Here is an 18,215-nt window from a genome sequence, read left to right as displayed (position 1 = left end):
AGCGATTCGAAGAATGAATAGAAGGACCACAGATAAGAGGTAAGACAGGATTTATTCACAGAAACAAAGAATAGAAAAACTACAAAAATCAAAGCTCCTGGCAGAGAGAACCAGGTGGGGAACCAGCTCTCTTGATCCCTAGCTGAAGTCTGTCCTTGGCTCTCTGCTCAGGGGTATACATAGTCGCAGGGGGCAGTTTTGCCTGAACTCAATGTTTACCTTTAGGGGCCTTCATAAGTTACAGCCAGCTTCCAATGAACTCTTAGGCCTTGGAAACTTACATGAGATTCACCAGTCAAAAGTGCATGGGAGGATACAGCAAGGCCCAAGTGTCCGGCCCTTCGGGCTACTGGAGCCTCCCAGGAGGCACCACCTATCCTGCATCATTATTACAGATTTAGTTAGTTAAGTTGAGGTGGGACCTTAGTCCCGTATGACTGATGTCCTTGTAGGAAGATAATGTAAAGACACAGAGAAGAATACATGGGACAGGAGGGCAGGAATTGGAATGATGCCATGGCAAGCCAGAAAACACCAAGGATGGAGGCTGCCAGAGCTAGGAAGAGGTGAGACACAGTCCTCTTTGCATGTTTTAGGCAGCCTGTGGCCTTGCTGATACTTTTTTTTGTACTTACAGTCTCTAGAACTGGAAGAAAATAAATCTTTGTTGTTTTGAGCCAACCAATTTTTGTTACTTTATTATGGCAGCCCTAGAAAGCTAAAGCAATGTTCTGTTCCAGCATGTGTGTCACAGTTACAAACTTTAAAAGGCACTGTAATCAAATACCATGTCTTCAGCATCTTCCCTTTCGACTTCTGATATTCTTTAATTCTGTATTTTCTAATGATAACATCTGCTCTCTCCTTCAATAGTTTACATTGCATCATTAAGTCTCTCCACTCCATAATGAATCCCTGTCATGTATACACACACACACACACACACACACACAGATGTACACAGAGTATGTTAGTTAAAGTTGTACCAGGGCATTCAGAGCTTGGGTTATCAAATATTATCATTAAGAGAGAGTTCCTCATTCAACACTGAGACAAGAATAAATTTCCAAAAATGAGTACAGATACACAACACAAAACATGTATTGCCAGCTGAACATGACTCATTAATTCTTGGCAGATGCAGAAATCACAGGGTCTTTCTGTGCCTCAGGACCATTATCAAGAATGTCATTATAAACTTATCAGAGTTTTGCATTGTAATAGAGCTGTTGTTAGACACAGTTTTATAACTGAGAAAAATTACCGATAAACTACCTACTTGTAGCATGTCCAGAAAAACTTGTTTGCATAATTTCCCTTTGTCTTTAGAGTGGCTTAAGATACTCTCTGCTTAATGAAACGAATTCCCAAAATAAATAAAATAATCTACTGTATCAGGAGATCCTGTTGGCACGACAAAATGCATCCAGAATCTGAAACCATTTCTCAAGCCTTTACAGCTGACAGACTGGACAGCCCATGGCAATTTTCCACTGGGATTAGGACATCAGACCCAGAACGGGTCCCCCTGCAAGTATACCAGCTCCAGCCCACCTTCTGATCTATTCCCCAGAATCAGGCAGAGTGGCCACTCAGAGCATTTTACTTCTGTGCCCAAAGCCCTGGAATAATTCTTTGTTTACATCAGGTTACAAGACAAGTTCTTAAAATTGCCTAAAATTCTTAGCAGCTGATTTGTTACCCTTCCCGAATTATCTATCTGACCTTAATCCTCTACAAGTCTCCTAATTGCTGACCTGCTCATCTGCGCTGGCTCGTCCAAAGTTCTTAGAATATCCACACACTCCTGCCTTAACCCAGCACCGACTGTGGACTCTGTGGGATATTCTTCCTCCCCACGGTCACACAGCTACTTTCATCCTCTTTAAGTTGGCGTCCTCAAAGACAACACTCTTGACCATAAAACTTAATAGTATGATCTCTAACCCATCTATCTGGGACTTGTGAATCCCCTCACTTATCTCCTTCCACTTTTTATCCATAGAGATTATCACATTCTATCCTTCTTTCCTCCCATACACACACACACACACACACATATGATGCATACAAGAAACATTTTTATGAGCTGTATGAGACAATGGCATATATACTTACTTACGTATAATATATTATGCTATCTATATATATATATGTAACATGCTATATAGAACAAAAACTTTATTATGCCTAGGGTTTGTTATCTCTTAACTAGAAATTAAGCTCCAGGAGGGCAGAAATTGCCTTTCTTGTTTAGTAATGTATCACTCATACCATAAATAGTATCTAGGACCTGGTATGACCTTAATAAAATATGCTGCCAAGTGAAGCATGGTTCTTAGGAAGAACATATGTTATGCTAATCACTGCTACACTTAGATGATAACAGTGTCAAGTTTGAATAATATCTTAATTATTGACATTAAATAACATTTCAAAATATTGCTGATTGATGTTCATTAAAGTGACAACTCGTCATACTGCACCACATGCTTCAAGTATAAATAGATTTGGGAGGAAACAGATATATCTTTTTATTAATTTCCTACGTTCAAGTGGCTGACAATAGTAAATAGAACTGAGAAAAACTATGTCGGAGGACAGACAAGTTCTTCTTCTCATTAGCAGAATTCAGTATGTTGGTCTTACTAGTGGGCAAAAAGGTGTGAGTCTCAGATTTTTTCTTTTTTTTTTTTTTGAGAAAAAGTCTCACTCTGTCACAGGGAACAGAGTGCTGTGGCCTCAGTCTAGCTCACAACTCCTGGGTTCAAGTGACCTCTCTTTCTCAGTCTCCTATGTAGTTGAGACTACAGGCACCCACCCCAGTGCCCAGCTAACTTTCCTATTTTTAGTGGAGACAGGGTTTTTCTCTTCTTGCTCAACCTAAACTCCTAAGCTCATGCAGTCTTCCACTTTGGCCCCTGAGAGGGCTAGGATTGCAGGCCTGAGTCATGGTGTCCCGTGAGTCTGAGGTTTTAATTCCAGTTTTGATCCCTGTTCCTTTACTTTCCCCAAGTCTGCTCAGGCCTCCCTCAATATGTGGAGTGAGAGGTGGTGCTCTCTAGAAGGTCCACCTGTGATCTTCCCTAGCATGGGAGCCAATGAAGGCCAGAAGGATATGAAGAATCAGCAGCATCTCACTTCAATGAACAGATGTCGGGTAGAAAAAAATCCAACGTATCTGGATCTCACAAACTCAAATTCCAATGCCAACTCATGTATTAGCTGAGGGACCTAAGCCAAAACAGTCACAGCCTATTTCTCATCTGCAAAGTTGTACAGAGTCCAGATCTTCAACCCAACGTCATTGTCATTTATTAAGCTGGTATTAAATAAATGGCAGTTACTAATACTATGATTATCCTTTAAACCAGGTAGGTGTATCTTTATTCTCATAATAGCCAGAAGCACCCCCTGACTGATCATTCTGTTTCTCGGTCAAACTATTTCCTCCCTGTGATTCTCCCCTACTCTTATTTTAGCACTGGACCAGGTCATAGGTCTGGATTAGTGGTTTAGATTCTCCTCTTAGAATATGGAAAGCAGATTCTCATTTATCGTCTCACTGTAGAACTGATACTCTGGCCTTAACATCTGCTGAACTTGTGCTGAATTCTTCTGTAAGAACAGACAGCTGGGGCAGCGCCTGTGGCTCAGTGAGTAGGGCGCTGGCCCCATATGCCGAGGGTGGCGGGTTCAAACCCAGCCCCGGCCAAACTGCAACAACAACAACAAAAAAAAATAGCTGGGCGTTGTGGCGGGCACCTGTAGTCCCAGCTGCTCGGGAGGCTGAGGCAAGAGAATCGCGTAAGCCCAAGAGTTAGAGGTTGCTGTGAGCCATGTGACGCCACGGCACTCTACCAGAGGGCGGTACAGTGAGACTCTGTCTCTACAAAAAAAAAAAAGAAAAGAACAGACAGCTGTTTCCTTAATGAATCCTGCATCCTGGACATCTAGAATCAAGCCCTGTAATTCCTGATTACTTAGAAATAGACCACGACCTCTACTTTTACATGTGGTACCAGCTGCCTAGAGTCTCCTGGTATCAAATCAGTTACCTGCCCCAAATCATCCTTGGCCATGGCTAAATTAATAGTTGCATGAGATTAGGATCCAGCTTCTTTCTTGGGGCTAGACATTATTGCCTCACTAATTTAGTCCTGGGGGGTTCTCCAGCCCTAATCTACCTTCCATCCCCAGACTTCCACATGTCCACAGTTTATGCTGCTTTTCATTGCTACCCTATTTTATAGCTAAGCTTTCCTAACCTATATTAACTCGATGAGACTTTAGAACAGTTTAAGACAGGTGTTTTATAGTCTTTCCTGGCATTCCATCATTATAGCAGAGGTTTGGATACCGTATTACATCTATTAACCTTTGACTCCTATCCTGAAAGACCCTAAATACTACTGAGGGAAACCAGACAAACCAGTTACCCAAATCAAGGTGGTTTTGATTTATGCAAAATGCTCCATAGGATCAAGGATAAAGGGAAACATTAAATTTGCAAGACTTTTCTCGCCTTCCTGTTTCCGGTCTGGTGGTGAGTTGGAAGCGGGATCCACGTCACCAGCGGGACATAGGGGCGGTTGTTGCTTAGGTTTTGTCCCAGTTCCTAGCGCAGCACTGTGTGGTGGGGCCCATGCCAGTTCCCCAGGATTTTGGGCTCTGCGGAGCAGCCCGCACTTGCCAAGGCCGAGGGGCACAAGTGAACAAGGGTCCCGTGGGCCAGCAGCCGCGTTAGGTCACCCGCAGTATAGAATTTAAACCTCTCTGAAGTGTGTGGTAAAACTAAAGACAATGACAAACAACTGAAGGTAGTCTGAAATTGTGCTCACTAATAATACCAGAGCAAAGTTGAGAGACTGCAACTCAAGCTTACGTTTTCCTAAGACTGCTGTGAAGATGTTTGATATTAAGGCTTCGGCTGAGTATGTTGTGGAATGGGCTGCAAAGGACCCATATGGCTTCCTTACAACAGTTATTCTGGCCCTTACACTGTTGCTAGCAAGTGCTGTGCTGTCTCGGAAGTTGGCCAAGATGATTGAGACCGGGGAGAAGGAGCAAAAAAAGAAACAAAAACGTCAAGAAAAAATTGCAAAAACTAAACGACTAAAGAAGGATTGAAGGAATGAACAGACTCCATGACCAGTGGGAAAATCATTTGGAAAATTACGCAGCTTTGGAAGGACCCACTAAGGTTTCTTTATTGGATTTCTAGACAGTATAACTTAGCAAAGGAAATTCGACCAAATGAAAGAATCATGCTAATTCTAACTCAATACTGTAGTAACTTTCAGGTTTGGGTGTAGAAGTATGTTGGTATCCTTTGACAGTTACTGTAAATTAGCTTTTACTATGGTACAAATTATTTACAACTGACTTAATCATTTGCCATTTTAGTAGTTTACATACTGAAAAAAAAAATCCTGTGGAGAAAATCATTTTAGATTATGAACTCTTCAAATTAGCTATTTAAAATGGGGCCCTTTTCTAGACAGAGGAAATCAAGAATGAACTTGATTCAAAGGAAGTCAGAATTGAAGTTTCTGAGTTGAAAGTGTGCGTTGTCTAAAGAGAGAGATACAGTATTTTAATCACATATTTTCTCATTATTGCTTATTTCTTAGAATAATTTCTGGCTTAAAGCAAAATAATAATCAATTACTTTCTATTTTCTGTATTTTTCTGATTTTTTTTTTCGAGACAACTGGTAATTAGCAAGACATTCTGCATTTTTTAAATCTAATTTTATCAAGAATTGTCTTAACTATGTAGAATACCACCTACTGGATATAACAATTTTTGTATTTAGTGAAAACTGCCATTTTCTTATGGACAACTTGAGAAGAATCATACTATGATTTATAGCTTTCAATAAAAATGCCAAACTCTGTAGTACCTTGGAACCAGTACCTTGAAAGTAGAACTGTTAAATGTCTTAATACATAATTTTCTGATTATATAGACACCATTTTTTTATTCCATTCTTCATTTGGATTTATATGGTAGTGGTGTCCAGTACTTTTTGGTCAAACAGGTTCAAAGCAAAAACTAAAATTTCACATTTTTTTTTTTTTTAAAACTCTTAACAGTTAAGTTATACTTTGTAACTATTAAAGTCTTAAAATTTGGAAAACATTTTGTTGGCATTGTAGTAATTGGGTGAAAAGGATAAATTATGTCAAAGTCAGAATGTTCTATAATTAGAAATAAAAAGCTAAAGTATGTTTCTGTCTGTTAAGTAGTATAACTGGACGTTTTCTCTACTAAACATGGCTTTTATAAATGCTTGGTCCAGTAATTGTATTCACTGATTCAGTATCTAATAGCTTATTAATGTCTTTACAACTCTGATAATTTTCGATTATAAAAATTTTTAACAGCTGTAATTTAAAAATGAAACTATATATTGAAATAAATTTGATACTTTTTTGTAATGAGGTCCTGAGTTTGTTTGTTTTTTTGTTTGGAGAGAGGGTAACAGTTTAAATATGATATGTTAGGCAAGTTAGCCTTTTGATTATTGGTAAGCATACTTGTAAAAGGTTAGGAAAGTGCTTGTCAAAACCTAAGAACCCCTGAGAATATTTATGGACTAGTTTGAATAACACATAATGCTATTATTTTAGGTTATTAGTTCCTACTTGGTGTCAGTGTGAGTGACATATGGAAACCTTAGGTGCTGAAATAATGCAGTGTTTAGTTATGAGTTGGTTATTCGGGTGATTTAGGATATATTTATATTATCGTTAAATTTAAACTTAAAAGAAATTCTTCTATAAAACTACCAGCACAGAACGTTGTTGAAAAAGGGTTAAGATATATCTAAAATATTTTTTGGTTTTCTGTCATCAAGCTGTTCATGGAAAGAATTTATATATATGTCTTACTTGCCACATTTTAGAATAAAAGTATTTGAAGCAAAAAAAAAAAAACTTCAAGATTTTTACAAAGTCTTCTAACAGGAAGTGATATTTGAATTGGGCCTCAGGATAGAAATTCTGAAAAACTGAGCAATAAAGGACATTTCTGAGAAGGGCCTATGAATACTGAACTGCAGGGTTGTGCAACTGTATGACAGTTCAGGAAGGCTTAGTCATAAATAGGGTACAGGTGAGTGGAAGAGAATGGATTTAGATGATGGAATCAAGGGTATTTTAGTTGGAATACTAAGGATTTTAAACATTTTCCTACAAAATGAATAATTATTATAGCTTTTAAAGCAGAGGAATAAAAATCACATATATATACTCATTACTTCCGGAGGTGTACATATACACACGCATATACCTACTTACAAACGCTTATCAAAGTAATCTGGAAGACAGAATAGAGAAAATAGAGACAGAAATAGAGAGAATAGAGACTGATTCAAGATGGATAGAAGATCTAAATTTCAAGCATGAAATAATAAAAATCCTCAAAGAAAGCATAGGAAAAACACTGGAAGATATCAGCCTGGGGAAAGACTTTATGAAGACTTCCGTGACAATTGCAACAACATCAAAAATAAATAAATGGGACTTAATTAAACTGAAAAACTTCTGTACAGCTAAGGAGACAACAACTAAAGCAAATAGACAACCCAATGGGAAAGGATATTTGCATATTTTGAATCAGACAAAAACTTGATAACTAGGGTGTACAGAGAACTCAAATTAACCCACATTAAAAAAGTCAACAATCTCATATATCAATGGGCAAGAATCTAAGGAAGAAAGATGAATGGCTAGCAAACATATGAAAAAATACTCATCATTCCTAATTATTTTGAAATGCAAATCAAAACCACCCTGAAATATCATCTAACCCCAGTGAGAATGGCCCACATCACAAAATCTCAAAACTGCAGATGCTGGTGTGGATGTGGAGAGAAGGGAACACTTTTATACTGCTGGTAGGACTGCAAACTATACAACCCTTTTGGAAGGAAGTATGGAGAAACTTCAAAGCCCTCAGTCTCAACCTCCCATTTGATCCTGCAATCCCATTACTGGGAATCTACCCAGAAGGAAAAAAGTCCTTTTATCACAAGGACACTTTTACAATTGTCAAAATGTGGAAATAGCCTAAATGCCTACCAACCCAGGAATGGATTAACAAGCTGTGGTATATGTATACCATGAAATACTATTCAGCCATTAAAAAAGATGGAGACTTTTACATCCTTTGTATTAACCTGGATGGAAGTGGAAGACATTATTCTAGTAAAGCATCACAAGAATGGAGAAGCAAGATTCCTATGTACTCAATTCTCACATAAGGACAGTTGATGACCTAATACATGGCGGGGAGGGGTGGGGGAAGGGGAGAGCAGAGAGAGGAAAGGAAGGAGGGGGTGGGGGAAGGGAAGAACAGAGGGAGGGGAATGGGGGGGTCATGGTGTGTGACACACCTTTTGGGGGCAGAACACAATTATAAGAGGGACTTTACCTAACAAATGCAATCAATGTAACCTGGTTCTTTGTACCTTCAATGAATCCTCAACAATAAAAAAAAAAATAGCAAAACATTAAATTATATTTGCATTAAATTTTCAGTTTTCCAGTTTCCATTATCTTCTATAGAAGAAGTAGTAATTCTAAACCTGGAAATTTACCTTAATACCATATTTTAAAAAGACAAATGAAAATCTGAAAGTTTCTTTTGGAAAAAAAATAGTATTCCAAAATAAGAATTTACAGTACTTTAAAAAAAAAAATCATTTACCCTGAAGCTTAGAAATGTAAGCTTCATTTATGAAGCTGAGAGATGAGTCAGGAGTAAAGAAAGTACCAGTTGGAAGAAAGATGGAGGTTTTGGGATTGAGAGATAAGAATTTTATCCCCAAACATGTTCAATAATCAAAAATAAAAAGACTGTATCTCTGCACATATTTGATGCCATTGAATATAGTGCTATAGCTCCATAGAGAAAATTCAAAATAAAGGAATTAGAACCGACAATAGAAGAGTGACGTGTGCATGGAAAGGAAGGAAAAAAGACAAGCTGGAGAAAAGTCTAGAACACACCCTGACGTATTCTGGCGGTGGCACGGTCAGCATGCAAAGAGGAATCCATTCATGAAGCCGGGTCGGTAGTGGAGGAAGAGACTTACAGAGCAGTGCAGCCACGAACAGAGCCACAAACAAAATTTGCTAAGATGTGTTGAAAATGAAAATGCAGGGCAGCACCTGTGGCTCAAGGAGTAGGGCGCTGGTCCCATATGCTGGAGGTGGTGGGTTCAAACCCAGCCCCGGCCAAAAACCACGAAAAAAAAAAAAAAAATCACCAGAAAATGAAAATGCAGGCTCAATTGTTCACAAAAACAGCAAAAATATACCATTAAGTGTACTAAAATATAAAACGTTTTCCATGGCTTTGCTCTCAGCTTTTTATGGTATTTTTATTTGCTGTTTAACATCATTTTAGGTAGAAAAAATTAAAATGCTCAATTATTGGCCAGGTGCAGTGGCTTACGTCTGTGGGCCTAGCACTTTGGGAGGGAGGCAAGTGAATTGGTTGAGCTCAGGAGTTTGAGACCAGCCTAAGCAAGAGCGAGACCCCATCTCTATTGAAAATAGAAAAACTAGCCAGGTGGAGAGTCACGTGCCTGCAGTCCAGCTACTTGGGAAGCTGAAGCAGGAAGATTGCTCAAGCCCAAAAGTTTGAGGCTGCTGTGAGCTATGATGATGCCACGACACTCTACCCAGGGTGACAGAGTGAGACACTGTCTCGAAAAAAAAAATTCAATGATTAGCGTAAATGTTAACATTCATCTTTATATTATGCAGTGCCAGTTTCAATAGCAAATTTAAGTAAATTTAACAATTAGAAAGAAACATAAAAATTATATAATTTGTAATCCATAGTTTGTACATGCATTTTGTTCTTAGCACAATGAAACAAAGTGAAAAAATAATCTCTAATTGTCTACTTTTATTGTACTTCTCAGTATGTGCACATTCTAATAATGCCTTGTAGCAGCCAGTGGCTTTCATAACATCCATATCTACCTTTCAGACTCACAGAACTCCTATGTACAATGGTTCACCAAGGGTTGGGGCCTTCTGAGCATGAAGTCCCCATGTGACCACACAGGTCACACAACCCTGAAATCAGCCTTGGACATAGAGCTGAGAGAGTCACAAAGAATGAATAACGGGCATCTACCTCTGTCTGTGTCTTTGTGCTATAGCTCCATCAGCCTGGTGCAGAGGACAGACACACAGAAGGCTCTAGAAGGATTAGGTAGGGATGAAATCTTAACTGTTCCAAGCCCATGTGTGGCTGTTACTTACATGTTGGCCAGAAAAGTAAAATATTCCAAACTGAGGACTATAAAAACTCACACATATAGTTATACCAAATGTTGACAAATTATAAATTTAAGTTTGAAAACTCTCAGATATAAACACATGATTCAAAAAATTCTAGGATATAAACCTATGATTCAAAATAAATGGAAATGAAAAAAAAGTGTGATTAATTAAAAAGGTATAGTTCATATTTCAATGCTTCTGGGCCAAAACAAATGAGCAAGCAATTATGGTGCTATTTAGTGCCCGTCACAATGTGAATGTCATGAACATCTGAATTTTGAATAAGATGATGCAATTAATTCCATTCCATTTTTATTTTAATTTCACTAAGAAGTAAAGAATGCTGCAGAAATGTTACTAACAATTTCAACATCAATGTAATAATTTAATTTTAAAAGATGTGGATGGCTGGCATGTTTGAACATGAAGATATAGCTCTGTGCCATTCCATGAAATATACATAATTTTTCCTATAACTATGATGATGCAATTATTTAAAATAATTTCTACATGAATATATTTCCTGAGATTCTTGTAAAAATGTTATTACTTTGATCTAATATGAATAAAATAGTCAAATATATTCCTGAAATATTCTTAATTCCTCCCTATAAACACATAAGTGCAAAAATATATTTTGTCCTGATTATAAAAAGTATGTACTCACATGTAAAACTTTTAGAAAATAAAAAAATTTAAAACATTAATGCAATAAAGAATTAGGTGTCGGTATGAGTGGTGTTCATATACACATGTATTTACAAATATGCTATATGTGTGGTTTTATCATGTTGTTTTATACAATGAAAAAATAATTTTCCATATCAATATTTAATAAAGTCACCATCTTAGATAATAGTTGTTTGCAAATATTTATTATGGTAAAAACATCCTAATGATATAATTTTGGTTATATCAGTAATAATTTTCTAAAATTGAAGTTACAATGTTTTAAAATTTTTCCAATTTCTGTTTTCAAATAATCCTCCCTCAAAATGGTGTAAGTTAACGCTCCTATCAACAGACTGGAGGGCCTTCACTGTGTCTTTTCTAATACAATTGGGGGAAAAATTCACAAATAGTTAAATTTTTGTCTTATTAAAACTTTTATATGTTGAATTGCTTTCAATGATTTTAGAATGTATTTTTACCATCTACTCATAGAGTCTACTTACAAACTGGTTTATTATTTTAGTGGCCAGCTTATTCCATTAATTTATTTTATTTTTTATTTTTGTTGTTTCAGGTTCATTGAGGGTACAAAGAATTCAGTTACGCTGTTTGGTAAAGCCCCTGTTATAGTTGTGCCCCACCCCCAAGTGGCATGCCTTACACTGTATTCCCCACCCCTCACCTTGAATTGATTTGAGTTTTTCACTTATGTGGGTGTGTATTAGATCATCTAATTGGCTTCATATTACAACTGAGTACACTGGAGAACTTGATAATCACATGTCTAATTTATAAGGCAAATCATTTCTGCATATATGTGTTTTAACTATATTTTACAATCAATTTTTGGCTTAAAAGTTAGTCCAATATAAAATGCATTCACTCTAACATTTATAATTTTCTATTTTTACCTTTAGGACTAAACTTTTACATTAAAATTTAAAATTTGGAGATCAAACAAATATTAAGTTTTATTTTATTCAGGTTACTTAATGTTTTGGTTTGCAATTTCATTTGCTTTATCCCCATAGCATTTATTTTTTTGTGTTAGTATAAAGAAAGAGTTTGCAAAATAACACAATGCATAACCCCAAAATCTCTCTCTATGGATTAAAAATCCTCCCCCACTTTATGTAATTTTATGTATACCATGCATATCTGAACTTTATTTCCTTTTATCTGCATTTCTATAACAATATAATATTTTAACTATAATTTATTTAAAATATTACATAAACATGAAAGCTTTCTTATTGCCCTATTTAACATTTCCTTTGTTATACCTTGCACTTTAAAATGAACCAATCAAGTTCTAAATATCATACTATAAAGCTTTATGTAATATTAAAAGCTTACATTTCTGAGTCTACAAATTAAAATATCTTCATTTATATATTTAATCACCTTCAGTAAATTTTATCTTTTAAAGTTTGTTTCATGTGGTTTCAAAAAGCACTAATTAGAATTTTTATTTGTGACTCTTTAATATTCATATTGAAACTTAATTGCCAGTGCAGCATATTTAAGAGGTGGGATCTTCAGGAGGTTTTTAGGCCATTAGGGCTTCTCTGTCATGAACAAGATTAGTGCCTTTCAAAAGGCTCTTGAGGGGTGGTGCCTGTGACTCAAAGAAGTAGGGCGCTGGCCCCATATGCTGGAGGTGGCGGGTTCAAACCCAGCTCTGGCCAAAAACTGAAAAAAAAAAAAAAGGCCTTGAGGGAGTGAGTTCAGCCCTTTCAATTCTTCTGCCCCTTGAGAAAGTGGCATTCACCAGACACCGATGGAACCTGCCAGCACTTTGATCTTGAACTTCTCAGGTTCCAGAACTGAGACATAAATAGCTACTCTCTAGTGTTTTGTTAGAGCAGCAGAAATGGACTAAGATACTTAATGAATTTTTCTATTATATTTTCAAATGACATGTAAAAAAAATGTACACATTCATATATAAGGCATTTTGACTTGTTAATGAGTTTAATGAAGCTTCACCTTCTGTTCAGCATTAAGAATGACATTAATATTTATTTATTGATAAATATTATATTTTGATATGTTTGGGAAATATTAATATATGCCAAAAAAGATTTGAAGATAATATGAAGCCCTTATGAAAAGAAGAGAGTAAATAAACACTTTGTAAATTACAAATTGAGTGTGAAAGTCTTTTTAGCTATTGATGTGGGAAATTATATTATTAAATATCCTACACTGACTTATTTTTTATTCCTGGAAAAATAATACCCCTTTGTAATTTATTAGAATTTATTTAACATTGTACTCCTTAAATTTAGAATTTTCCAACAAAGGATTAAATAATCAGTAAACATTTAATTTGTATATTTTTGGAATCTATTGCTATTAGAAATTATTTGGTTCAAGAAGCTTTGGTTAATCCTTTTCATTTCCCTTTTTGAATAACTGGTAGAAAAATAAAAGAGAGAGAGAGCCATGCTAATACAGGAAAATAAGGCCAAACTAGTAAAATGTGTTCCTCTTCTCTCCTTTTTTTTTTGGAAACAGAGTTTTACTTTGCTATCCTCTATAGAGTGCTATGGCGTCACAGCTCACAACAACCTCAAACTCTTGGACTTGAGCAATTCTCTTGCATCAGCCTCCCAAGCAGCTGGGACTACAGGGGCCCACCACAATGCCCAGCTATTTTTTTGTTGTTGTAGTTGTCATTGTTGTTTGGCAGGCCCAGGCCAGGTTTGAACCTGCCAACCCCATGTATGTGGCCGGCGCCTTAAGTGCTGAGCTACAGGAGATCCTTTTTCTCTCTTAAACTTCATTTACTTTGTGTGTTAAACTAAGATGGCTGAGGACAACTTAGATTCAATTTAATAGAGCTTTCTCTGTCCTACAGAGCCAGTGATCATATACTTCAAAGGGTACCTGAAACTCAAAGAAACACATTGATAGAGGGGACTTAACAATGACTCACTTTGCTAACCACAAGAGGTTACTCAGTGTCATTTTTCGTGGGTTTTTTTTTTTTGTGTGTGTGTGTGTGTGTGGCTCAATACTAAGTGAGAAATTCACCAGTGCAAAAGAATACAAAATTATGGGCTTGCTATGTTTTATACTTTTCTATAATGGTATGGAAGTAGCATGTAAGGAGGAAAATCTTAGCCAGCAATGGTTCCCTTTAGAAACATACAGGGAACTTCTCCACCATCAGCTATACACTTGTTGTATATTTTGGCAGTGCCATGGACTGTATTCAAGATTTTGACACTGCATATCTTTTCTCTGTATGAAGTGATTAGCCCAGATGTTTCTAAAGATTATTTCCAGCTATATGTTTTAATGACTTCATCAGCATTCATCTTTTCAATTTATCTTTTCTGTATGACTACTATTAAGCATTTATTTTAATACCAATCTGTGTTAGATGTTAGGAGTACAAGAGTGAATAACACAGAAATCTCTTTACATAACACTAGTTATTTAACTTGGTGCTTGTTTTCATTTTATGTTTTATAAGATCATTTGACATGCAGTTGACAATAATGGGACAATAACTAAACTTAGGATATTTTCAATTAATTTAAAAACTTATTTCAATTAAAACATAATATTAAAATGTTAACTTCTGTTTTACAATAACTTTCCTCAATATATTCTGATCTATTATATTTACTACATGTTTTGACTGATAAGCTAGAAATAATAAATAGCATACTTAAAAAAATATGAATGGAGATGTCTTAAAAGGATGACAAATTGGGCGGTGCCCGTGGCTCAGTTGGTAAGGCGTAGGCCCCATATACTGAGAGTGATGGGTTCAAACCCGGCCTCGGCTGAACTGCAACCAAAAAATAGCTGGGCATTGTGGTGGGTGCCTGTAGTCCCAGCTACTCGGGAGGCTGAGGCAAGAGAATTGCTTAAGCCCAGGAGTTGGAGGTTGCTGTGAGCTGTGTGATGCCACAGCACTCTACCGAGGGCCATAAAGTGAGACTCTATCTCTACAAAAAAAAAAAAGATGACAAATTAATCATTTCCATTTTATAGAAATCGTGATAGAAAATTCAATGAAAATATCTTAATATATCTCAGTGGAAAAAACATATAGTTTTTTTTATATTTTTCAGGAAATCTACTTAGTTATAATTTATTTGGGAGTTAACACTATTCCTTTCTTGAGAGGCCCCACCATTAGACTAAAAGGTAGTGTCTTTTCTTCATGACTATAAGACATAGAATACACAGATTGTGCATATATTAACAACATTTTCACATTAAATTCATATTAACAATAAAAAATTATAAATAAAAATGTCATTGTTTTAATTTTCTAAAATGTTTCAAATTTATATATTTGCTTAATATTAAATTTTCTGATCTCAATTTTATTACAAATTTTTGTTAGGTAATATAGTATTAAATTGTCAAATTTCCTTTTTCATTAAAATATATACCTAGGCTTTTTCTCGATATTGATGATAAAATGTTTCTGGATCCTTGTATATATATAATAAAATATAAATAGAGTACCAAACCTGTATCACTTGGAAATATTTCTCATTCTATTTACAGTTAAAGTACAAGATTACAACAAAATTTAAATATAACAATGATTAGCTATATACTTAATATAACTACATTAGGTATATAGCCAGACATATAGAGAAAATATAAATAGCAAAGGTACATATGTCTATGGTAGTTATTTAATCAAACAAACTAAATCATATGAAAATATTTAGAATAGTAATTGGCAAACATTTTCTGCAAATCGCTGGACAGTAAATATTTTGGGCTTTGCAGGCTACAGGGTCTACTCCACATCTATTCGTTTTTGACATTAAGTAGAAAAGCAATGGTGGACAATATGGGAGCAAATGGGTAGGTCTTTCTTCTAACAAATCTTTATTTACAGAAACAGGGACTGATCAAAATTTGGCTTCAAGGACTATACTTTGCCAACCCAGCTTTACAGGAATTATATGGTTTTGTAAGAGGCATAGAAGCCTTTGTGGGTGTAAAAATGACAGTCTAGGGTTGTTCTTAATGTTTATCCTGCTGATTAGGAATCTGTTTAGGTAGGCCACCTATGACATCATCTGCCCTATAATACTTTACATCCATGGATCCAACCAACTGAGGATAAAAAATATTTGAAGAAAATATGGTTGTACCTGTACTGAATATGTACAGAATTTTTTTTGTCATTGTTGCCTAAACTGTTGGGCATCTAGTTCACCCCATCCTGAGACAGGGGCCAGCAAGGGAGATGGCATTAAGGAAAGAACAAAACTTACATCAACTTAGGGCATAAAAGCAGAAGACTGTAAGGGCATACACTGTTCCATGTGCCTGGTGGCAGCATGAGAACAGTGCAGCACCTGTCCTGTTTCCCAGAATCTTTTTATTGGGCACATAACAGAGTATATGAGCAAGGATGCATAGCAGTCAGTAGTCAGCAGTCAAGGTTAAGAATGAGAGAGGGGAGATTACAGCTCCCAGGAAGGCTGAGTAAAGGGTAAACAGGGACATAGGGTAATGGAACATCTGAGGTGGCCAGATAACAGTGCAAGCATGAGAGAAAAGGGGAGAACAAGTCTCATCTCCTCAGGCAGACATCTCAGCTTCTCTAACCTAAACCACCAGCTGCTGATTTCAGCTGCCTGCACTGTTGATTTCTCCACACAGGGATAGTTATGTAGACAATCCCCTGACTGGGCACCTTACCCTGAGTTGGAAGGTCTGTGAGGAATTCAGCCTGTCCACCTTCCACACTAAATAATACAGTATAATGACTATTCACACAGTATTTACATTGTAATCTAGACATGATTTAAAGTATATGGGAAGATATATAGAGGTTATCTGCAAATACTACACCACTTAGTATAAGGTAGTTGAGCATCTGTAGATTTTGGTATCTGCAGGGGATCAAGAAGAACCTGTATTTAAATTTTGCATTTAAATTTTGAAAAAAAAAAATTTTTTTTTAAAGAAGACACTTACAGTGACAAAGACAGTTTGCTATGGAGTAGAAGAAAGACATATAGGTTAGCAGAAAATAAGTGACTCCAGAACTTGTCCCACATTTTTGATGACAGCATTAATCTTTTATTCTATGGATGAGAGATAGTGGATACAATATGAATAAGTGATTTTATAACATCAATCTTTTATTCTATGGATAAGAGATAGTGTTTTAGGAATAGGGCTCTGGTACAATTGTATAACCAAGACTTCCTATTTTCCTTTCTTTTAGTGCCAGATGATTTTAGACTACATGGCATTTGTCAGCCAAGAAGTTAAATATAAGCTTATTTTCTAAACAATTAAAATCTTTTTTCTTACTAAAAAAGATTAGAAGCAAAATGAAGTAATCACTGTGAGGAACATTTCAGGACAACAACTCAACATTAATTAAGGATTGTCTAGAAGAATTAAGGTCTCAGTTGAGGAAAGCCTTAAGAATTTCAGTGGAACAAGCCATTATTATGAGTCCACAGAAAATATGGGCTTGAAATTGATATATACAGGAGTCCAATATATTAACATTTACTCTTCTAGATCTTTCTGCGCTTGTTCACTCTACCCTCCACACACTGGACACCAACTCAGAGGACTGACCTTATTCTCCAGCTACTGAATTGGTTTAGCCAATAAGAAGTACCCACAAGAGACCAGAACAGGAGAGTGAGGTTGGGTCCTTATCTCCCAGTCTCCTTCTTTTTGGTTCTCCTGAGTTGCCTGTGTCCTACTTCAAACGGTCACAGCTTCTGTAAGCCGGGAAGCATTCTTTTTCAGGTTCTGCTCTTTCCTCTGTCCCTTTAGCCCCAATGCTCGTAATGATGTTCTTTAATTACTAGTCTCTTCAGAATTACACATATACTATCCCCACTAGTTTTCCTTAAATTCTACCCATATCTTAGTAAATAATCTCCCTGTAAAATTCTCCCCAAATACCTCCAATAAATTGTTATTTATTCCCTAGTGTGACCCTGACCAACATAGTAGATAAAAGTATTAGTATTACCAACAAGTGCTTTGTAAACAATAATTATATATAAAACGATTAAAGAGACAATAAAAAGTGGAAAGAGTCTAGGAGATTTAGGAGAGGCCAGAATTATTAAAGAATATTTGCAGGGGATGGGAAAAATGAAAAGTAACAAAGTTATATTCAAAAAGGGCAAAATTAAGGTTTAATTCTCTAATAATGAAGAATTTAGATTCTGATCCTTTGTAAGGGGTAGCTGTGGGGTGAATTATTTGAAA

General features: G+C 36.1%; 2 protein-coding genes across 2 annotated transcripts in view; one reads left to right on the top strand and one right to left on the bottom strand.

Moving 5' to 3' along the window:
- Positions 1 to 18,215, bottom strand: part of EYS (eyes shut homolog) — a 1,685,250-nt gene that overhangs the window by 786,250 nt on the left and 880,785 nt on the right. The window lies entirely within an intron of this gene.
- On the top strand, positions 4,909 to 5,130 carry LOC128593557 (small integral membrane protein 15-like). The gene has a single exon (XM_053601631.1). It carries the CDS (start codon positions 4,909 to 4,911, stop codon positions 5,128 to 5,130), a length of 222 nt encoding a protein of 73 aa, XP_053457606.1.

The sequence above is a fragment of the Nycticebus coucang genome, chromosome 9 (assembly GCF_027406575.1).
Source record: "Nycticebus coucang isolate mNycCou1 chromosome 9, mNycCou1.pri, whole genome shotgun sequence".
Taxonomy (NCBI): Eukaryota; Metazoa; Chordata; class Mammalia; order Primates; family Lorisidae; genus Nycticebus; species Nycticebus coucang.
The sequence above is the reverse complement of the archived record's forward strand: the minus strand, read 5'-3'. Positions and strand labels throughout refer to the sequence as shown.